At 46.0% G+C, this 23937-nt stretch overlaps 1 protein-coding gene across 1 annotated transcript in view; it reads left to right on the top strand.

Moving 5' to 3' along the window:
* Positions 1 to 2105: 2105 nt before the first annotated feature.
* HS3ST3A1 (heparan sulfate-glucosamine 3-sulfotransferase 3A1) overlaps positions 2106 to 23937 on the top strand; it is a 93169-nt gene continuing 71337 nt past the window's right edge. The window contains exon 1 of the mRNA XM_041773138.1: positions 2106 to 2845. Within this exon, the coding sequence (XP_041629072.1) occupies positions 2226 to 2845 (620 nt within the window). The 5' untranslated portion in view covers positions 2106 to 2225. The remainder of the gene's footprint in view (positions 2846 to 23937) is intronic.

Here is a 23937-nt window from a genome sequence, read left to right as displayed (position 1 = left end):
CCTCTGACTTCCACGTCCACGGTCACACAGAGCACAGAGCGCAGGACGGCAGGCGGGGAGGTTGGCAGGGCCGGCACGGGCAGCGGAGCTCCCGGCGAGGCGCAGGGCGCGGTGCGGGTGCGGGTGCGGGGCCTGGTGCGCCCGGGTGCGGGGCCTGGTGCGCCCGGGTGCGGGTGCGGGTGCGGGGCCTGGTGCGCCCGGGTGCGGGTGCGGGTGCGGGGCCTGGTGCGCCCGGGTGCGGGTGCGGGTGCGGGGCCTGGTGCGCCCGGGTGCGGGTGCGGGTGCGGGTGCGGGGCCTGGTGCGCCCGGGTGCGGGTGCGGGTGCGGGGCCTGGTGCGCCCGGGTGCGGGTGCGGGTGCGGGGCCTGGTGCGCCCGGGTGCGGGTGCGGGTGCGGGTGCGGGTGCGGGGCCTGGTGCGCCCGGGTGCGGGTGCGCGGCCGCCCTGGGCCGGCCCAGCGGCCTGGGTGACTTGCAGGGGTCGGTCGGGCCCGCCGCCTCCCGCCCACGTTGCCAGGCGTCCTGCCGAGACAAGGAAGCCAAGAAACCAGCAGCAAATGGAAATGGAATCAGCCCCCCACGTCCTGCAGGTTCCACGGGCCGCCTCCCTCCCTCCACTGCGCAGCGAGGTGATCTGTTTCCCTTCCTGACCGGCTCTCGGAGGAGCGCGAAGGGGCAACCGGGCCAGGGCCGGCGGGAGCAAGGGGACGCCGCAGTCCTGGGGCTGGAGCTCCCTTCCCTTCCCGACACGCGCACGCGCACCTACAAACCACACGGCAGCACCGGCTCCTCGCCCCCGGCTGTGGGGGATGGGGCAGGGGGCCTGGTTTTTTTTTTTTTTTTTTTTTTTTTCCCCTCTAAAACTTAGTTTCTCTCCTCGATTTGTTTATGGGCTCAGATCCCCAGAGGCTGCTCCTGTCTCGGTCCTGGGGAACTCTCGATCGCCCTAAACCAGTGCGAGGCCAAAGAGTCACGAGGAAAAGACAAAATACGGGCGAGGGGCGAAGAGGCCTCGGCTCGGGGCGGCCAGCGGCGGCGGGGCAGGGCAGCCGGGGCAGGAATTCGGCTCGCCCCGGACAAACGGGGGCGTGGCGTGCGGCGGGGCTGGCAACTGCGGCCCAGAAAGCTTCCGAGGGGCCGGGGAGGTGGCAGGGGGCGGGGGCAGGGACCCGGAGGGGGCCAGGGCTGAGCGAGGCCGAGAGGTGGCTCGGGTGGAAGTCAGGCCCCGGGGATCCGGCCGGCCCGAGCTGTCGCTCCGACGACCCCGGAGCCCCCGCTGCCCCCCGCGCGCCGGAAAGGGGGCGAGGCTGCGGCGGTGGCGGAGCGGGGCCGCGGAGCGGGGAAGGGGCGTCGCCCCGGCCGCCCCCGCCCTCTCGGAGGCCATTGGGCCGACGCTGCGGGGTCCGCGCCGCCGTTTCTCCATCCCACCCGGTCCGCCCCGCCGCGCCCGTCCGGGAGCCGGTGCAGCCCGGGCCGCTGACGTCACCGCCAAGTTTGCTGCCCTCCGCGCCCCACGTGTGGCGGCGGCGGCGGCGGCGGCGGCGACGGCCCGGGGGCGGCGGGGCAGCGTCTGCGAGCGCAGTGGCCGCGGCGGCTGACAGGTCCCGCGCAGCCCGGCTCGGCGCGCCGCTCCCGGGGGACACCCCGGGCGCTGTGGAGCAGGAGCGCACGGCCCGCCGCGGGCCTCGGGCCTCGGGCCTCGGGCTCCCGCCGGGGCAGGCGCACTCGGGGGACCTCGCGCCCCCGCGGCCAGCGGCCCGGAGGAGGGCACCGCCGCTCGCCGCGGGCTGCAGCGCCCGGAGCTCCGCGTCCCCGGAGCCTCGAGTGCCCGCCCCGGGACCGAGCCGGGGATGCACGACCGCTGAGCGGGGATCCTCGCCGGGAGGCCGCCCGGGGCCGCGCTGAGACGCAGGCCGCCGCCGCCGCCGCCGCCGCCAGGACCCCCGTTCCGGCGGCGCCCGGGGACCCCCGGCGCCGAGCGCGCCCCCCAGGCTCCGGGCGGGCGAGCCGACGACGATGGTCTCTTAAGCACGGCACCACGTCCCCCTCCCGCCCCCTCGACCGGAGGCCGGACCCCGCGCGGGGCGCCCGCGGCTCGGTGTCCCCGGGAGCTCGCACGGCCGCAGGGACGCACGGGCGATGCGGGGCCCCCAGCCGGAGGTCGCGGCACCCGGCGGGGTCCCGGCCTAGCATGGCCCGCGCGCGGCCCGACGTCGCCTCCGGCTAGGATGGCCCCCCCGGGCCCGGCCGGCGCCCCCGCCGCCTCCGCCGAGCCGCTGTCCCGCAGCATCTTCCGGAGGTTCCTGCTGATGCTCTGCTCGCTGCTCACGTCGCTCTACGTCTTCTACTGCCTGGCCGAGCGCTGCCAGAGCCTGGCGGGCCCGCTGGTGCGGCCGTCGGGCGGCGGCGGCGGCGGCGGCGGCGGCGGCGGCGGGGCGGGGGCCCCGGGGCGCGGCGCCCTGGCGGGAGGCCGGGGGGAGCCGGCGGCGTGGCCGGCGGCGGCGCACGGGAAGCGCCTCCTGCAGCTGCGGCGGTGGCGGCGGCGCCGGCCGGCGGGGCCGCGCGACGACGGCGAGGAGGCGGCCTGGGACGAGGAGCCCCCCGGCCTGGCCGGAGGTCCCGGCGGCTCGGGGGCCGGCAGCAGCGCCGCCGAGGCCCCGCCGGGGACGCTGGCCCTGCTGCTGGACGAAGGCAGCAAGCAGCTGCCGCAGGCCATTATCATCGGCGTGAAGAAGGGCGGCACGCGGGCGCTGCTCGAGTTCCTGCGCGTGCACCCCGACGTGCGCGCCGTGGGCGCCGAGCCCCACTTCTTCGACCGCAGCTACGACAAGGGCCTCGCCTGGTACCGGTGAGCTGGCGCAGGGCACGGCCGGGGTCGGGGTCGGGGTCGGGGTGCGCGGGTGCGCGGGTGCGCGGGTGCGCGGGGTGCAGGGATCCCCCCCCCCCCAGCTCAGCCCCTTCCAGGTTCCACGCAAAGGGGCCTCAGGCGTTGCCCCGGAGTGCAGGGGTCTCCTTCCCCATCGTGCCTTCTGCCTCCAGCGAAATAAATGGGTGTTAAGGGAGGCAAGGGGGGGAACATTTTGGCCTTCACGATTTTCCTTTCGTCCTTGGGATTTCCTTTCCTTCACGCAGCCAATCCCATCTTTTTCTCCTGCTCGGTCCGGTCCGTGTGTCTCTGTTGTTAGCTTAAGGGCTTGGGTGGGTGGAAAGGGACCTCCTAAATTAGAAATCGGTTCCTCGATTAGGAGGCGTGTAGCCCAGTCCGTGCTTTTCCCGCAGAAAGCATGCTTTTCTTTCTTCTTTATCTGCTCAACAGTACCCAGTGGTTCCTGCAGTCTCTGCCATCAGGTATTCATTTACCTTGACCCTTTGCCAGATCACTGCCCTAGTAATATCGAGACTTAGTAAAAGTGTCAAGAACCAGAGGCTGGGTAGTTGGGAAATACAAGTTAGCGCTCGTGCCAGCAACCAGCCTGTGTGCTTGCTTTAAGGAAGGGCTTCCCCTGTAATAACTTGTGCTTGTGGTGAGGAATGAGTTTTGAAAAAAGTGTTTCCTAACTTTAAAGAGAATAGTGTCTCCTGTTTCTGGCCTGGATGAAACTTTTCTAAAGATCTTCAAACAATTATCTTTCCAAATGAGGCAACTTTTTTTTTTTTTTCCTTTTTAAAAAAAGAAAGAGAGGAAAAAAAAATCAGGACACTGGTTACATTGTGAAAAACCCTCCTAATAAAGTTTAGGAAACAAGTCCGATTCAGATCTCAATCTTAAAGTTGCCAGTCTTCTCAAATTTAGACCACCTTTAATAATGGAATCAGCCAAACTCCAATAAATCCTGGTGTCACCTGGATTTTATTTGCCATAAAATATTGGCCTGTTTTCTTTGCTCCGAGAACAACCAAAAATCATGTGGCCAGAATTTTCATTTTATGATGTTATATCTTGTTCATTAAGTACGTGTTCTCTTTGTTGTCTTAACTGACACGGCATCACAAAAGTTACTGGCACAATTTAAATAGAGTTCAGAAGCTCACTAACTAAATAATTCATCTCCGAAACAGAAATGAACTTGATCTGACAAGTTTATTTATTTGAGGAGTCAGGCACACCCTCAGATTGATTTCGGGAGCCGAATTTACAGTAACCCAACTTAGGAGAAAACATGTGGTCTTAAAAGTCAAGTTCAAACCTTAAACATTTTTAAAACAGTAACTTTCCATTTGTTGGAAAGAAAAACAAACAACCTTCCCTTAATATAGAATATATATCATTTAAAATCATCAGCCACTTAAAAAAAATCCCCTTGTGTTTCTGTCATTTATGTTGTATCCTCTGGGAAGTTCTTATAAAAATGACCTGTTGAATCTGGAAACAACAGGTCCTTCTTTTTAGCACAAAGGCAGCTCTGTTTTTTCCATCAAGGACACAAGAAAGAAGTGATTAAAGACCCCTAAAACTCTTATCTATAGAGGTTTGCATTGAATCGGGCTTGGTACAGTGCCGTGACACAACACATTTCAAGCCAACTTCACGAGAGGTCTAAAGACAACGTTTGGATCTGAGGTGCCATTAAATACGGTGAAACATTTGGCACTAAAACTCTTTCTTTTCGTTTTACCATGTAGACTTTATTTCCACAAAGTAGGATTGGTTCTTCTTATTCCAGAATTCAGTATTTGAGGGCAGTGTCTGTCTACAGACCTAGATCTTATTTTCCTTGAACCTTCCTAAGATCATGTAAGAGAGGAGGAATGTTTCAAGGTAACTTAGAAACACAAGTATTAACAAAAAAAAAAAAAAAAAGAGAGGGGGGAAGAAAGAAAAGTCATAAACTTTTAGGTCACTCTCTTTTGGAAACTAGATGCACGCTGTAAAGTAAATCTCTCCTTGGATTGTTTATTCCAGCAGAGGAGTGCTATAAAGCAATTTATGGTGGTTACAAAAATAACTGCACGGTAGACTTCATGGTTTGGTGAATTTAATTTTCTAAGTGTCATAGCAATGTCTTTGTTTTACCATTTGCAATGGTTTTTATTGGATGCATAAATTTAAGTTTAACTCAATTACATATAAAACTCTTATTAAAAAAAAAAACCCACCTATACAGCCTGGATTATGCGCTCATTTAATGAAATTTTGCCACAGTTCTCTTTCATCTTGGCTCTGAACTTGGGAGTATGATGTTTGTGAGAGAGACTGAACATTAACTCTGGAAAAAAAAAATCTCTTGCACAGGATACTACTTAACCTATATTAAGTGGACATTACTGCTGGTGTTTGGCCAGTATGTACAATTAGGGATTTGGTGAGACTTTCCTGAGTCAGCCCCAAATTTATTATATGGGATTTCTGCCACATGCTTCTGATTTACCCCGCCTCCCCCCCCAACCCCCGCGACGTGAACAAAAAGACAGCTCGTGTTTGCACCCCAAAGTGAATTATAGAAGAAAAAAAACCCTGTAAAATATTTTTTAGATGCTCATTGACGTGGGACAATCTTATATGTCCAGCCGTGGGTTTTTTTGCCCTATGAAATCTCACAGTTGGCCATAATAGATCGTTGTGGCAGTGCCCCCTACTGTCCTGACAAAGGGAGAAGTGTGTTGTTAGGAAGCTGAAAGAAAATGCCACCGAGAGTGAGTTTGAGAATGAATACTGTGGCCACGACCATGGCTGGGATATTTCGGTACATTTGCCTCACTGAGAAAAAACATAAAGTACTTCGTAAATTGCATCCCAAGATTAGTAAAATCAGTTTCTTCCTTTGGACAGATTTGTAGTAAAGGCAAGAAAGTTGAGTTTTTTCAAAATCTCTAAAAAGGGAAGCTGCTCTGATTGGTTTAAAATGCCCTAATGTTCCTCTAGAACAAACGAAAAAGACAGATATTTATATGCCAGGAAATGTGTTAATGATAACGTAGGATGCTTCGGTGGAGTCTTCTGGATGTGAAACTCCACCCTGGTGGGGGCTTTAAAAAACATTCCAACATTACTTAATTTAGCAGACATGATATCAGTACGACAAATGTCTGTGGCTTGCATGTCATGGGAAAGCAATCCTTTGCAATGAACAGTCTGCGTGTGTTTCCATGGTAGGGGTGGTGGGTTCATAAAGGAAAGTTAGGGAATTTTTTTCATTAGCTTTAAGGCTTTGAGATCTTTTCTGGAAGCCAAATGCTGCTATTGTCATTTCAAGAGCAGGTGAGCTAAGAATTGAATGAGAAGGCCCCCCTCTGTCCCTGGGTATTTCTGTGCCAACTCAGAAAGGGGGTCATTTCTTTTCTTTGTAAGACCAAAGATCCCTATTTATAAAATACTAAACATACATGTGTACACATGCATATGTGTGTACATATAAATAACACTTTATTTGGTGTAACATTTTTGTCTCCTCTCGTATTTTGGGACAAGATAGTAACTGTTCCATACCTAATCTCTCAGGCTAGCATGCTTCTCCCCTATGTTATGATGTGTTTTCTTTTGAGTGGAGAAGAGTATCACTAAAATATTTTACTTTCTAGCATCCAGGAAGATCAGAGATCAATCGGCTTGGAGTTTGAGAGTTGGTTCCCCCCACCCCACCCCAGCTCCATCAAAATTTAAAGTTTTGTGGCCTCTCACGATCATCGCCTTGTTTTCCAAGTCTACCGAAGAGGCGGACGGGACAGAGGAACTCTGGGTTCCTATCAGGAGAAACCGGCATTTCTTAGCAGCTGGGAGCAGCTGCAAACTACCTCCATGTGCACTTTCCCACCCTCCTGAGCCACAAGCCCCTTCTGTATGGGTGGAAATGAAATTCGAGCCAAGGGAGCTGCAGAGCCTGGCCACCCATGCAAGGTCATAGGGACTGAAGTCCAAAGAGAGCCCCTCTGTCCTTAGAGTAAAGAACAGTGGGAAGGGATGTGGGGTAGGAGGAGAGAGGAAAGAAGTTGCTTTGGACCTCGAGTCTAGGGTGTGTGTCTACAGGGGGAGAGGGGGTAATTTCTTTTATGCATATAGTTCCCATCAGCTACTAGTGACTGTACATTCTCTATCCACCGAGAGGCTGCAAACAGGCCCTTTGAGAAGCCACAGAGCTTTCATTTTATTAGCTGAATGCCTGTACTCTGGGCTTAGCATCCCAGTAGATGACTCCAGCAATACCAGTCAGACAGCTTAGTCCTGGTGTGTGTGTGTGTGTGTGTGTGTGTGTGTGTGTGCGCGTCCCCAAGCGTGCATGTAAGAGCAGACACTTGGTAGGTGGGGAAATTGATAGAATTGGTAACAGGCTAGTTATTAAGTGCCTGCGGAACTTCTGAGCATGATATATCAGACACTGAGGTTATGGCTTTGGGTCTAGTGAGTCTGGGTATTAAAAACAACAAAAGCTACGTTTGTTATAGCCTAGAACTAGAATAGCTTGCATGCTCCAATATTCCTTTATAACAATGAGATTTATCGTGTGCTGATACGTTTTATGTGAAATGCATAGCTGTCTCAGAGTGGAAAAATCCTCCACGATACCGTGATCTGTCCTCCCCTTAAAAAAGAAAACCCTCTGGCCAAAATGTTTGTCTCATATACATAACTCTGTCGATTGGCCAGGAAAGAATACGTGCCAAATCTGTATCTTGGAGGGGGTCATGGGAATAAAATAATAAGCCTGTGCAATTAATGACATCGGGGGCTAACCTTACATAGACCAGATGCTCACATTGGGAGGGGAAGAGTGTCACAGAGCAAACAAACCTACTTGATATAAACAACAAAGGGCCTCCCATCCCTAAAGCGTGCATGTGAACAACTGCAAATTGCAATTACCATCATTCAAATCACCAGGGTCCCGTTGAGAACTTTACACACTTAGCACTTTTCTTTAGGAAGGTTATCTTTCTCCACCAAATAATAGTAACTTGGCAGATAAAGAGTGTCCTCTCTTGGTACGTTTCCCAGTGATATTGGACTCCGCGCTTTTTGAAAGTTGGTTTCTGTTCGAGGCAATGAGTTACAGTCGCGAAAATGAGATTTTTTTTCCGTTACAGATAGGCCTTTAATAAGGAATTGGAGGAATCTGAGTGATAGCATAACTACAACATTATGTAGTTAATGTAGTATAACTCCCTAGTCTTCGCATTTATAAGACTGTCTTAAAATGTTGGATGGCCCTGTTTGATGTAACTTGATACAGTTTAAGAATCTCCATGGGGGATCGTGGTACAGTTAATAGATAAACGTGTGTGAAACCAGAACTTAGAAATTGAGGAAATGCTGAGTTCAGTGACCTGAAGCATCTTCCCAGTTGCTGGTCTCCAGTGATGCAATTCTCGATTTTTTTTTATTGTATTACTCACGTGGTCATGACTACCATGCCTGGAACATTCACATGTCTCCTATGATCACTTGAGGACCGTGTCCCAAGAGTTCAGATTTGACCTGTCCCAGAAGCTGTCCGATGACAGTAAATGTTTAAAAAAAAAAAAAAAGAAAGGAAGGAAGAAATAAAGAAAAGAGGAAGTGTTTATTATGAATGAAATTTAGTAACTGACCATGAGGCGTGTGATATGCTTGCACCGTTGAAAAAAATAAAATCTTCCTTCGCAGACTGGGAGAGCAGCCCATTTTTGAAGGTGACATGTAGTGCCACCTAGTGGGAGGGAGAGTCAGCAAGGGACCCAAGCAGCTGAATTTTGAAAACCTGTAATCAGCGAGTTAAGTGCGGTCTGGATTAGGGAAATTGGGGCAGGTGGCCTTAGGTAGTAGCATCAATAGCCCAGGGATTGTCTGTTCAGTGTGGCCGAGCTCTGCTTTGCTTGTCTGCCTGAGCTCACTCCTCTTAGGCAGGGAGTTTATTCTTTGGAGAGAAATAAAAGAGACCTGCCTTCACAATAAACCTGAGAAACAAGATATAAATGAGTAGGAGATTTATATTGGAAATGTGCATGAGTGAAAAGGAACACCATATGCCCCAGATTAGTTTCCTTAGTGTGCTTTGCCTCTGTTTCTGAAAGCCAGCTTCAAATGAAAATACTTCCAGATGATTTTATTTCGACAGCAGTAATGCAGCCCTGTGGCTTCCCGGGGTTGTAAGGCTCTGGAGGAGGGTCCCCGGATTTCCTAACGGGCAGTGCACAGAAGCCTGTTTAACCCCGAACCAACAGAGACACATCAGGAAGATCCCCCCCCCCCCGCCCCCAAGGGACGATGTCACAGGAGGTGCCTTCGGACTCCCAACAGGAGAACCGTTCTTGTGACTGCAGCCCGGTGCCTGGGGAGGGTTGGGGAGAGGGGTGGTGGTCAGGTGAAGGCAAGGCCGCAGAGGAGTGGAAAAAAATAGGAACATTACAGAGGAGACATCAGGAGACCCCACTGCAGCCAGGTGACGACGAGCTTAATGCTTGCCTGGTGTAGCCAGCGAGGAGCGCACCTCACCTGTGGGGTATCCTTCCCCCAAGCACCCAAGCCCAGTCTAATCATGAGAAAACATCTGATCAACCCAAATGGCAGGGCAGCTACCGAAGAAAATCTCCGACTGGCATCCTTAAAACATGTCAAGATCACGAAAAACAAAGACTGACAAACTGTCAGAGACCAGAGACTAACCACTAGTGAGTAAAAATGGTGGATCCTTGATTGGATCCTGGAGAAAGGGCATTCTTGGAAAAAACTGGAAAAATGAGACAATGTGTGTGCGGCCTGTCGGTGGAACAATACCAGGATTAAATTCTAGGGTTTGATCACAGTGCTAGGGAAACGTGAGATGATAACCTTAGGGGAGTCTGGGTGGAGGGGTATCTGCAAAGTTTCTGCGCTGTCTTTTACTTTTTTGGAACAATTTTAGTATTTGAAATTATTCTAAAACCAAAGGAAAAAAACATCCGCAAGGAAGGGAGGAGATGACGACTTCAAGGGATGAGGGCTCATCCGGAGGTCCTCCTCTGCACACCCGCTCCCTTTTGTGCCCTGTTCTCCCAAAGCACCTGTGGCTTCCAGACCTGCTGATCTTCCCTCCGCTGACTCCTCCGCCTCGCTGTCCCCAAACCAAGCACAGAGACCATTCTGTTGGGCTTTCCTTCTCTCTTCTGTGGCTGGCAAAGTGAGGAAGGTGTAAAAAGTCCCCCACCCCTGATTGACTTGTACTCTTGTTGGAAAGTAAAAACAAAACATAACAAATCCCTTTAAAAAAAACCCAAAACAAAAACAAATCCCTTTGATGTAAATGACAGGTTTTTGAGAACAGAAAGGACGGAGGTAGGGGTCAGGGGAAAATCAGTTGGCATCAGGCATTTTTCCTACGACACAGGAGGAGCAGTTGTTGGGTTGGGAAGCTGGTGATGGGATGGAACCATTGCTCTTTGTGGCTGAGATGCCAGCACGGTCCCGGTTGTTGTTGTTTTTTTTAAGATTTTATTTATTTATTCATGAGAGAGAAGCAGACACACAGGCAGAGGGAGAAGCAGCCTCCCTGCGGGGAGCCCGATGCGGGACTCGATCCCAGAACCCCAGGATCACACCCTGAGCCAAAGGCAGGTGCTCAACCACTGAGCCACCCAGGTGCCCCCAGTCCAGATTTTCTTGGCCAGCTTACCGCTCCTGGCTGCTTGCTTGACCTGGTGCTTTCTCCTTTGGTTTAGACACTGTGGCTTACAGGACCAGCCATGGGAGCAAAACAGATGTGGAGCAATCACCAGGTTCAAGGATCAGAGAAAATCCAACTTCGAGTGTGCTGGAGAACCAGAACCTGGGCACCCCGGCTGGTTCTTCCCATTGAGGTGCTGGTTCCGGATGCCAGTGTGCTGGGACCCAAACGTCCCCACGTCTAGGTGACATGCTGGCATTTTCTGCTTCTGTTTTTAAACACAGAGTTGTGCTTCTGAGACTCTGGTTTACCAGAATCATGAAAATCTCCCTAGAAACATTTCTTTTGATATTTTCAACAACTGTAAAAATAGTTTTGTTCACATTACATTTTCTCTTAAGCAAAACAAAACAGCATGGCCCTGCATCTCAAGATGCAAAGAACTTAGTGTTTCCTTATAATTCTTACTCCCTTATCTTTATTGGATCAATTTTTTAGTTTTCGTTTTTTGTTTGTTTGTTTGTTTTCTAGAGACAGAGAGTGATGGGGAGGGACAGAGAGAGAGAGAATCTTAAGCAGACTCCATGCTTGCTCGATCTCACAACTCTGAGACCATGACCTGAGCCAAAATCAAGAGTTGGCGGCTTAACCAACAGAGTCACCCAGGCACCCCATTGATTGGCTTAGTTTTGTGAACATGTGTTGTGCAAAGGACAGGCTACTAATGCTTATGTAGAGAAGATAATTTCTTTGATTTAATGCCATTCTCTGTTTGTATCTTTCCATCTTAGTTACTACACACTTTTCTTCATGCATTTTGAGTCTTCTTAAAAACAATTGCAAAATATTTGAACCCTGAAATGGACATTTGATGAAATATTTTGTCTTAGTCTGTTTCATTTAATTCTGCTCTGATCTTTGTTATTTGCTTTCTTCTTCTGCTGACTTTAAGCAGAGATTGTTCTTTTTCTCATGCCTTGAGATGTCAAGTTAGGCTGTTCATTTGAGATCTTTCTCTTAATGTAGGCACTTGGTGGTCTTTACCTCCATCTTTTTTTTTTTTTTAAGATTTATTTATTCATGAGAGACACACAGAGAGAGGCAGAGACACAGGCAGAGGGAGAAACAGGCTCCTCGCAGGGAGCCTGATGTGGGACTCGATCCTGGATCCCAGGATCACTACCTGAGCTGAAGGCAGGCACCAACCACTGAGCCACCCAGGTGTCTGTGACTTCCCTCTTAAAACTACTTCAGGAGTGGGTTGTTCAATCTCCACATATTTGTGATATTTCCGGTTTCACCCTTGTTATTGATTGCTAGCTTCATACTATTGGGTCTGAAAAGATAACTTGATAGGGTTTCAATCTTCCTAAATTCATTAATATTTGTTTTGCAGACCAGCATGTGGTCTGTCCCGGAGAACATCCTACGCCTGCAGGAGATGAACGTGTATTTCCGCTGCTATGGATGGAGTGGTCTGTGTATGTCTGTGAGGTCCACCTGGTCTAATGTATCGTTCCTTCAAGGTCAATGTTCCCTTATTGATTTTCTGTCTGGATTATCTCTTATTTTAGATGTCAGGTAACAATTAGTAATGTTTGGGGAGGCCTCACCCTGTACTGGATGTTACCAAATGATCTACATGTAGTCTGGATATTTTATTAATATGATGACTATTATTAGGCAGATCCTGTCACTAAAGATGAAGTAAGTTGTCCAAGGCCATACAGCCAAGTTAAATGGTAGGACTGGTGCTGGAGCCAGGGCCACCCACCTCTGGTATGCCAGCACCTCACCACCGGGGTATTCCATTGTGTTCTCAGCATGGCCCCTGTGTGGTTCCTGCCCAAACAGCAGGCCATCAGCGGCTCAGAGATCGTGGACATGGAGAGGCTGCCCCATGTGATTGGACACATTTCATCCTGGTCTTGGACCCTCCCTTAGAGAACTGGGTAGCGTATCAACACAGGGTTGAATACCTAAATTGTTAAAAGTGGCTGTCTATTCTATGAGTCTGTTGGCCTGTGAGATAACTAAACCACTTGTGTTTTTTCTCAACTTCTCTCTCTTTGTCTCTCTCTCTCTCTCTCTTTTTTTAAGTTATCAGATTCCAGAATCCATCCTACTGAGCCTATCAGAAATCCGGGTGGTCTACTTGATTTCCACCCCCATCCATTAAATATGAACAGTAACTATGAAAGAACTTTTAACTATTAAGTGGCCCAGATGAGCAGGTTTCCTCCTAAACTGCTGTATGGGAAAGCCCAAATATTGTCAGAAATGCAATCAGAAAGCTGCTTACTGCTCGTGGAAGTTGGGGCCATGCAAGCCGGTGGCTGTGCCAGGTTGCTTGTGACATCATGTGATCCTGTACTCCCATTTACCTGTAAGAATCTGCCGACCGCCTCTTCCTCCTGAACATGGCTGAGTCACTGCCAATGTCCAGAGTTCTCTTTTCTGTGTGTGCACCTTTTTTTTTTTTAATTTAAGATATTACTTATTTATTCATGAGAGGGAGAGAGGCAGAGAGGCAGAGATGCAGGCAGAGGGAGAAGTAGGCTGTGTGTGTACCTTTTGATTGACATTCCGTTTTTTTTATTCATTGAGGTATGCTAATACTCCCAGCCAGGGCACAGCCCAGTTGTTACCCCAAAGCACTCTTCTGTCTACCTCCATTATTATTTTATTAATAACCATCATCTAATTTCTTTCCTGGCCGCTGGTCATTATGAGTGGCAACACAAGCCCTTTACTGTAGCGGTCAGGTCATTGCCACCTAAGACATGGCTGCTGGGACCCCGGGGTGGCTCAGTGGTTGAACGTCTGCCTTCAGCTCAGGTTGTGGTCCCGGGGTCCTGGGATCGAGTCCCGCATTGGGCTCCCTGCAGGGAGCCTGCTTCTCCCTTTGCTTGTGTCTCTGCCTTTCTTGTGACTCTCATGAATAAATACATTTTAAAAATCTTTTTTTTTAAAAAAAAGGCCTTGGCTCCTGAATGGGAACTTCCTTTGGTTCCAGCCAGATAGCATCATAAACTCTAAACGTTGCTGGAGTTAGAAGGTCTCTGAGAGATAAAGATCGTCTTGCTTATAAAGGACAGGAACCCAGGTCTTCCAATTCTAGGGCACCATTCTGAAGAATCCAGTTAAGAAACAATTCCATGTTCCAGATGATAAAACTTAAGTTTTGGAGGTTTTGCAACAATGACAAAAATATGCCAGAGGATGGAACAAGTTAGAGCATTATGTTTTTCTCCTCCCGGAATGGGTAAATTAAAGCATTGCATTGACTTGAATCAGCGGTCAATTCATCTTTAAATGCCTGGATTTCATCTTAGAGCATTTTCCCAATACTTTGGTGTGTACAGATTTAGGGACCCCGCTAACATGATTGGCCCATGGATCCTTGTGAGTAATTTGTGTTTTATGATCGTTGCCTGCTTGTTAAAGATTAGTGGGGGAAATCTGAGTACAGACAGGAAAAAGTTTGCTGTTTCTTTTTTTTTTTTTTTAAGTTTGCTTTTTCTCTCTTGAGTGTTCAGAGTAGGAAGTAATCCATCAAATTATGGGAATAAAGTTCTTTTTCCTTTTTTCAGGCTTCTTTCTTGGATTAGATCTCTCCTTTCAATAGAAATATCAAAATTACCAGGCTAGTTTAAAGGACAAAGTCAAAAACGATGGATGTGTTTGGTATGATCATAAGTCTTTGTAGATTCTTGCAAAGTTCAGATATTAAAAAAAAAGAATGGAATTAAGCTGCAACTAAAGTTACATTCTTGGAGCTAATTGCATGCCTCATCACCTTTCCAAATCAGAGTCTCATTTGTTTTAACCTGATAGCTTAAAAAATTCTGGCTGTAGGAAAATGCTGCAGAGATGAAATTATTTCATTTCCCAAACAAAGGTTTTAAGTAAACAAAATCTGGCATCTGTTTTTTTGATTTTTTTTTTTAAATTTCCTGGTGGACTCTAATTATTCTTGTAGTGCTTTCATCAAATGCTGTGGGTTTTTCTTTTCTTTCTTTCTTTCTTTCTTTTTTTTTCTAAGAAATAAAAGCTACTTGTTTTTCTTTCTAATGAGGTCTCGCTCTTTCTTCTTGGTGTGGGAGGATTCAGGATTACGAAAGTATCTGTTAAAAAAGCTCTCCCCAAAGCCAGAGGGTCTACTAGAATGACCTGCTAGAGTTTAATGATGGAAACAAAACAAATTGGATCTGTTTTATATTTATCATGGGGGGGAGGTCGTGGAGAACTAACGCCTGTGATGAAAATTCTTGAGATTTTCAGGTGCATTTGCCCTGTGGCAAAGGGTGGCAAGTTGGCAGCAAGCATTGGAGAAATTACTTCTTAGCTCCGACTGATTGTTACCAAGTGAGAAAATAGACTTGTTATTGCCATGCCCTTGGATTTTTCAAAAGAAAAATTGAGAAATAATATGTAATAATAATGAAAAACCAAAAGCGACACTAAAAACAAAATTCTGCATGGGTGGAGCAAATCAATGTCATCCGAAGGTGAATGGCTGTTAGTTTATAACCAATGGTTGGTTTATGGTGAGGACCAGATGTAGACAAACAAAAGCTGGTGTTATACGAAGAGTTTACTACACTGTGAATCACAAGACATTGTAATAGAATCCATTGTTTTTTGTTTTGTTTTGTTTTGTTTAATGCGAGGCACTTTGATAGGATAAAATAGGAGCGTTGATTCCATGTGGTAAGCAAGACAAGTATTACTACCTTGACAAACTTGGTTCCGGTGCCTACACATACATGGATGAGTGGGTGCAGAGTGGCTCTCGATGGGAAAACTTTGAAAAACGCTGGCTAATGTGAACAGAAGTCCTGTTTGAGAAGTCCAAAATGAATGTGCTTCAGGACCCTTCGAGAAACTGATTGGGAATGCTCCATGCTGTGGATTCACTTCTTTAGTCTTTTTCAACCTTATATCTCCAGGGCCATGAGCTCTGCCTGCCACATAAAAGATTCACTATTGGTTTAATGAAAAACTGAAACTGACCCTGGGGCCAGAGATCAGGAATTTTTTTCTGGAAAGGGCCAGAGTAAATATGTTAGGCTTTCTGGGCTCTGTGGTCTCAACTCTTCAGCTCTGCTTTTGTAGCAGAAAAGCAGCCTTGGTCAATATGTCAATGAACGGGCATGGCTATGTTCCAATAAAATTTTATTTACCAAAACAGACCTTTGGTTCACTACCAAGAGTTTGCAGACTTCTAGGGTAGGCTGAAGGCTTCAAACATGTTGATTCCCCTTTCTTACCTTTTTATTCTCAGGTGGGTACTCTCCGCTAATGTGCATAGCAGGCGTGAATGCATGATGTAGAAATAACTTCCCACTTGGGATACAACTTGGAAATAGCAGAACTCCCTTGTGGTTGTGTGAGAATAAGATAGTTCACCCAGAAACTGCTTAGCAGTGACCTGTAGGAACTTTTTGAAATTTTGTGTAGAATGGTGGCATTTCATGTAAAGGTGATCATACACTCAGTGATGCACATTCTATTTTTTTAAAAAATATTTTTATTTATTCATGAGAGACACACACAGAGAGAGAGAGGCAGAGACACAGGCAGAGGGAGAAGCAGGCACCATGCAGGGAGCCTGTCATGGGACTCGATCCTGGGACCCCAGGATCAAGCCCTGGGCTTAAGGCAGGCGCTAAACCGCTGAGCCACCCAGGGATCCCACACATTCTATTTTGGAAGAGATATTGTATACACACAAATCAAAGCAGCTTTGGTCATTTTCATGAAAAGCTTGAGAACCTGTTCTGATGTTTCCTTGACTTTGTACTCAAGTGCATCTTTGGTTTGTAGATCTTCCCCTGAGTCTTCATTTTCTCTTTTGTCTTCTGGATGCCTGGGCATGCTTCGAAGCATTTGGAGGGAGTTCTGGGGATATAAGGAGGTCATACTTCCTCACCTGATCTCCGTTATGAGAAACCATCTTGCCATGTGGTTGAGTTCAACATTGTCTTTACAGATGGGGGGCAGGGGAGGGGGGAGGGTGGTGATGAGACATCACATCTGGAGCCAAACACGAGGAAAGAGTTCTGAGGATTAGTACATGGCGTGTTTGAAGAGATTGGATTTTCTTCTAGATCATCACTGTCTAATAGAAATCTAGTGGGAGGAGCTCCTGGGTGGTTCAGCCAGTTAAGCGTCTGACTCTTGACCTCAGCTCAGGTCTTGATCTCAGTGTCACGAGTTCAAGCCCCTCAATGGGCTCCATTCTGGGTGTGGAGCTTACTTAAAATATATATATATAATGGGAATCACATTGGCCATATTGAATTTTCTAGAAGCCACCTGCAAAGTAAGACTGAAGAGGTGAAATTAACTTCTGTAAGAGTCTGTTTGAAAGCCAGTACATCCGAAATATGAGTAATCAAAAATCATTCTGGATGAGGCATCTTACATTTTTTCATGTGAATCATCCAAATCTATGTGTTTGATGCTTGTAGCACGTCTCCAATCTGAGTAGCCAATATCATGGGTTCCATAGCCCGGTGAGGCCAGTGGCCACCATATTGAATAGTATAGCTCTACAGATGGGGATGGGGTGGTGGGGGCTTTCAGTGGAGGACTGATCCCACAGATTGCCTCTGGTTCTGGTGTGGACACCTCATCCCAGGGGGCATTAGAAAGGTAGAAGATGCAGCCTGAGCTATCAGAATCTAGAGGACAGATGATAGAGGCTTAAATTGGAGCAGGGCAGTCGGTGTGGGAAAGGGGAGAAAGATTTGCTAGAAGTTTTGGTAGTAGGGATTATAAAACTTTGCATGGGATGCTAGGCATGAGGGAGGGAGGAGAAATTGGAGAATATTTGAAGATTCTTAGCTCTAGTATATTTATTAGTGACTGTGACTGTGGTCAGGAACCCAGGAAGAAATGACAGGTGCCAATGAGAACAAGCAACTTTGTCTGAGGTGTGAAGTGGAAAGAGCTTCAGGGTAAGCTGGAGCTCATGGGGGAGGTTAGGCTCAGGACCACGTAAGGCGAGATTGTTGAGGTCTTGCCAGCTGTCACAAAGCCGACAGGTGAGAGTGTGTAGCAGAATGCAAGGAGCTGGGGAAAGAGAGCAGGACCAGGAAAACATGTTTATATTTTCACTCCAAGGGCATATAGTTTCTAGAGTTGATGCTGTGCATGGGGAAGTGTATAAAGGAAATGGTGTGGATGTCTGCAGTTTACTTTGAAACACATTGAAAAAAGATCAGATGAATTTGCATGGATAGAAAGATGGGTAGATCCTGGGATAAGACAAATACAGATTTTAAGGAAAATATGTATTTAGAATTTAGTTGGGTGGCTCAGTGGTTGAGCATCTGCCATTGGCTCAGGTCATGATCCCGGAGTCCTGGGATCGAGTCCTACCGCTTCTCCCTCTTCCTGTGTCTCTGCCTCTTTGTCTGTGTCTCTCATGAATAAATAAATTTAAAATCTTAAAACAAATTTTTTGTTGGTAGGCGCAGGGTGTCTCTTGCACCATTCCTTCTCATTTTCACCGTGTTGAAAATTTTCATAATAAAATGTTGGTGGTAGAGGGGGTGAGTTTCAAGATCATTGGTATCAAATGCTGTTAAAAGGGGGTATAGAGGTTTGAGATGGAGGAGTGTTTGTTTCAGCAGTTAGGAAGTTATTGGGGATCCTGAGACCAGGTTGGGTGGCTGTCGTGTGACACATGCCAGCCAGCAGTGAGTTGGTGAGTACGTGGAAATGTGTCAGAAGACATGAGGAACGCAATGAACTTGGCCCGTGTCTGTCTCCCTCTTCTTGCTTAGACTGGAATCAACCAATGGGGTCTTCATACAGACTTTATGGCCGTTATGATGAATCCTCATGTAGTAAAACTACATGGTGACTTGATCAAAAGTCTCCTTATCAGAGTCTTAGCTAGGACCTTTTTTCTTATTTTTTATTTTATTTTTAAAAAGATTTTATTTATTTATTCATGAGATACACAGAGAGAGGCAGAGACACAGGCAGAGGGAGAAGCAGGCTCCCTGCGGGGACCCTGATGGGGAACTCGATCCCAGGACCCCAGGATCACGCCCTGAGCCAAAGGCAGATGCTCAACTGCTGAGCCACCCAGGCACCCTGAATTTTTTTTAATGGATGCTTAAGGCTTTCAGCATTAATTGTTGAACACAAGTAGTGTCTGATATGCCCGTTTTCTTGAAAATATTTGTAAATTTTCAAGGCAGTGCTGCACCAGCCTATTCTAAACTCCATTGCAAGCGTGGAAAGGAAAATGAACTTGCTTTTACGAGCCTTCATCTTCTGAACACTTGCCTTAAAGTTCCTTGGGAGGACGAAGAGATTTAACTGCTTTGTGTTTTCTTCCTTTCTCATCAACGCTGATTTTTTTTTTTTTTTTTTTAAGATTCAACCACTGGATAGTCTTTCCATCAGTGACATCATCCCATTTCTTCCCTGCGCACACCGAGTATCAGACGTTTCATGTTCTCCTGATACTGTCTCCCTCATCACCTGTTTCTCCACAGCCAGGCGGTTCCAATCAATTTCCCAAGACCCTAAATTTACTGTATTTTCAGTTTCCACAACTTTGTCCACTTGATCTTTTTTGAAAAGAAACTTTGCCCCCTGTTTCTGGGTACTGAATGGCTATACTGTCTTGTTAGGAATTTAAATCATCTGCCTCTACAAAATTAACAAATGACAGAGTCTCACAAACTGTGCCGTCTGTGTACACGTTATCAAAGCGTGTGCCTAGGGCTATTCTCGATGGTGATGTTAGTTTAAAAATAAGGCATTCGGAAAGATAGACGGTATTTCAGATACGGTTTCTTAAAATTAGGTGATTGATTTCTCAGGGACAGAAACATCAGAATTATTAATCAAATGATACAATGTGTGAGCAGTGCTCTGCGAATTTAAAAGATGATGGTTATGAAATGCTTAGAAATCCACTGGACATTAAATGTCTCGTTTCACTTTCAGCCCCTTGATTGTGTAGCAAACTGCATCAGATGAGTAAATGGTAGTTTGGCTCTACTTTTATAAGCATGCTTCTCCTTCATTTATAACAGAATTCAAATAAATAATAGGTCATTTAAATGACTCCTAGTGTATTGACTTGAACATGTGAATTATGTATACCCGTTAACCATAACGTGTCAGCACCGTTTGAGAGGTAGGTGAAACCATTGCCCTTCCAAACAGGAAGTTCTTAAAAATTGAAAAGTAATTAGCTGTGTAAGCAATTCCAGCATATTGATTTGGACATCTGACTTACATATGCCTATTATCAGATTTTTGTAGAATATGCTAGCTCAGTGTTCATTTTCTTTGAAAACAGAAAGTTCTTTTTCTTCCTCCCCAAGGCCTCTAAAAATCTGAACTATTGAACTCAGATTTGAGTAATGATGTACTATACTTTGCCAAATGAGTCGCTTCCCCTTTTATAACATCCATCAGAAAAAAAGGAAGTGTCTAGTTGGACAAACTGTTTCCCAGGAAGGGCCTTTTTTATGTGTTTGCTTAAGTCAAGGTAATTTTAAAATCGGAGGAAAACTCGATATTGTTCTCAGGTGACATTTAGGAAGTGAAAAGATTTTGAGTCTCTGGGTTCTATTCTATAGGCACAGAGATAATAAGACAGTAGTTAAAGGAAATTAGTGTCTTCTAAAATCAAAAGAAAGTAATTTGGACTATTTCACAGCATATGTTCATATAAAAATGACAAGAGATAAGAGATGCTTCACACATTTGCAGTTTAAAATGCTATTTCAACAAAACATAAAATGTACTTTAAACATTTTTTTTTTTTTGGAAAAAATCTGAAATATTTAGGCTCAGAATGGCGTGACTGGATTTATCGTTATTATATTCAGTTCCTGTTTGGAATTCATAGAGCTTGTGCTAAATCTCAGCCCTCTGGGATGTGAGCTTGTTTTTATTCTTATCCCCAAATAAATACCTCGTTATTAAGAAAAAAACATCCTGTCATAAAATCTCATCATTAGCATTGGAAATGACCCCAAGGTCATCTAGTGCAATACTTATCTGATAGACCAAAGTTTATTAAAACCGCTTCATAGCTTTTCTCATCAAGTAGTGCTTGCGAGATACGTCTTCAAAACATTGATGTAACACAGCTTATTTGAAGAGCAAAATATTTAGTCCATCTATTGCTGCTTTTCTGCATACTGGCTGCCAAGCAGATTCACATCTGTTTATCCTTTGTTCTTGTGACTAGGTGTTTTGAGACAGTGTAGAGTGTGTAGACAGCTTTTACAAATAGGATTTTACTAGCTCATATTAAATTTTATTTACTTATTGGAAAGAGAATACAGTCAGCTCTGCTGTAATGCGTGTTTTGCAAACAGGAATGTGTTGCAACGGAATTCATATTTTAGGAGCCTGTTGTTGTCTAATGCCAATCATATTTGCTTATGCACATATTTGTGCTCGAGAACCACTAGGTGAATGAAGAAAAAAGGGCTCTCAGCTGAACCCAGCCATGCAAGAAGGGGCAGACCCGCATGCACACACACAGATCTCAGATATCCACCAGCTACCTCACTGCAAGCTGTGAGGCCCACCCACCCTGGCTGGTGTGCAGCTCCAGGTCCCATTTTAAAACACCTTCCTGCTACCACTTCACAGTAACTGGCTAGCTGCAACCTTCCAGTGCCCACTTCACTAGCAAACTTTAAGGCTTCTTCAAGGTCAGGTGCCATATTTATTGTAGTATGTATGAATTTCTTAACCATTCAGGTGTGTAAAACTGTTCTGCTGCTGTTATTAGGTTCGTATCGTTTTAAAAATATTGCACTGATAAAGTTGGGAGTCTAATACCCTAACTCCATTATCCCCATAAGCCCTGTGGTTTTTACTGTGTGATTTTATACAGTGTGGTGATTTTAGGAATACATCTGTTGGAGTTAACAGCACCACTGACTCTGTGCTCACCCATTGCAGACGATGTAGCAAACTCACTAAAGGCTATCCTTGTAACCAATCTGAGGTATTTACTCCCAGACATTTTACTCTTCATCAGCTATTTAAAAAAAATGTCTACCTACTTAGGTTCAAGGTGTATGTATAATTTTTAATGATTTTATCATTTAGGAGTACAGTATAGACATTTTGTTTTTTTTTTTTAAAGATTTTATTTGAGAGAGAGCGAGAGCGAGAGCACACGAGCAGGGTGAGGGGCAGAGGGAGAAGCAGACTGCACTGAGCAGGGAGCCCGATGTGGGGCTTGATCCCAGGACCCTGGCATATGACCTGAGTTGAGGGCAGATGCTTAACCAATGAGGTACCAAGGTGCCCGTAAACGTTTTCTAACTATGTTGGTGGTCCTTTTATAAATATTGTAATGACTTCTAAATTCCCCTTTGAGAATATATCATAGGGGCACCTGGGTGTTGAACTCTTGATTTTGGCTCAGGTCATGATCTCAGGGTCCTGGGATTGACCGTATCTCGGGCTCCATGCTCAGTTTAGAGTTCGCTTGGATTCTTTCTCTCCCTCTTCCTCTGCCCCTATCTGCACTTGCTCTCTCTCTCTCAAATAAATAAATAAATAAAATAAAAACATGTCATAATTTATCATTTAGTCTTTGGGTACTTTTTAATTTGGGGCTACTATAAATAGCCCTCTGATAATTATCTTTGTTTATAATGCTATTTGTTATACTGAGTACAAATTGTTTAGAACCTACTCCCAGAAATAGAATGGAAAGGTCAAAGGCTGGAATGTTTGATACATTTTGCTAGATTAACTCCCAAAGTGATTGTATGAGTTTATATTCCCACCAGTATTGAACAGGTAGAGAAGTGTGGCAAAGTCCTGTGTGCACATGATTCTCAAACAACAGAGAGAAGCATTTCATTCAAATGGGAAAAGGTGTGCAGTTATACAAATGTCTTCATTTATTTTTATAAAAAGATACACAGTGCTAGGCGTTGGGATATTTTAAAGTGTATAGTTATGTGTGGTATGGGTAAGGAGTCTCCAGCATCTCTAACATTAAAATATTTTTTCTGGGTATTTAGACATCAGACAGCTCGTACGTTTTGTATACTTAATGTAAACGGCAGATTTCACTACCATAACAATGGAAAATCAAATTCTGTTTTTAATACATGAAGTCATTCACATTCAAATGATTACCATACTGCAAATAATTATTCATGTTGAAAGGGTGTTTGTAATTCCTCTCACTCAAGTGAGACTTTGTTATTAGGGGATTTTTGGTGTCACACTGTGAGTCTAATTGCCATTCACTCGTATGCTCATTCATGAGATGGTATCTTAGGCACCGTATTGGTACTAGATCCAAGTATGAGGAGTGACCATGGGGCCCTGACTCTAGACTGGATTGAATTAAGGCATTGAGTGAGGAAGGCATAACTCTCTAAATACCACTGTAGAAGCCCCTGTTTTTTTTTTAAAGAGTTTAAAGATTTTTTTGGTTAATATTGCATGGATTCTGTTGTCTGGATGTGCCATAAGTCACATAAGCACTCCCCACTGTTCAATGTCTAATTTGACTCTGGTATTTTACTATAACAAACCTACGGTGGATTCCACATAACTAAATCTTGAGTGCTTACTCATGATTATTTCCTTAGCATAATTTCTCAGAAGAAGAATGTTGGGTAATAAACTGACTTACCCATTTTTTAAGGGTTTTGAGAGATAATTGCAAAATTACCTTTGGGAAATGTTATACCAAATGCTCCTACTGGTGGTGTGAGAGAGTACTTTGATTGGGTTCTAGATTAATAACCATTCTGAGAAATATATGTGTGTGTGTGTGCATGTGTGTGGATGTGTATACAAAAAAGATATATACAAAAACTATTATTAGTATTTCTTGGGATCATGGTTCTTTTTTTTTTTTTTTTTAAGATTTTGTTTATTTATTCATTAGAGACATACAGAGAGAGGCAGAGACATAGGGAGAGGAAGAAGCAGGCTCCCAATGGGGAGCCTGATGCGGAACTCGATCCTGGGATTCGGGATCACTCTGAGCTGAAGACAGAGGCTCAACCCCTGAGCCACCCAGGCGTCCCTCTTGGGATCTTTAAAAAAGTCATCAGACATAAAAGTAATGAATTAGATTGTGCCTGAACTTGATGCAAATAGCAGTTCTTGCTGATTGTGGTAGAGAAGCACTTTGTAGTAGAGAAGCCTGCATCTACTCCTGGCTTTGTCATTGATTAGTGAACTTACATAAGGCACTTGACTCTCTGGGACTGAGTTTTTTCACCTGCAAAATAACGTCAAACTCATTGATTTCTGTTCACTCCCTTGGCCTAAAACTGTATCATTCTATTCTGTACTGTGCTGTATGAATACAGGGAAAGCTTCTGGGCTTTTCTGTCATGACCAGTATTCT

This window comes from Vulpes lagopus, chromosome 10, assembly GCF_018345385.1.
Source record: "Vulpes lagopus strain Blue_001 chromosome 10, ASM1834538v1, whole genome shotgun sequence".
Taxonomy (NCBI): Eukaryota; Metazoa; Chordata; class Mammalia; order Carnivora; family Canidae; genus Vulpes; species Vulpes lagopus.
Note: the sequence above shows the minus strand (reverse complement) of the source record. Positions and strands in the feature narration are given on the sequence as shown.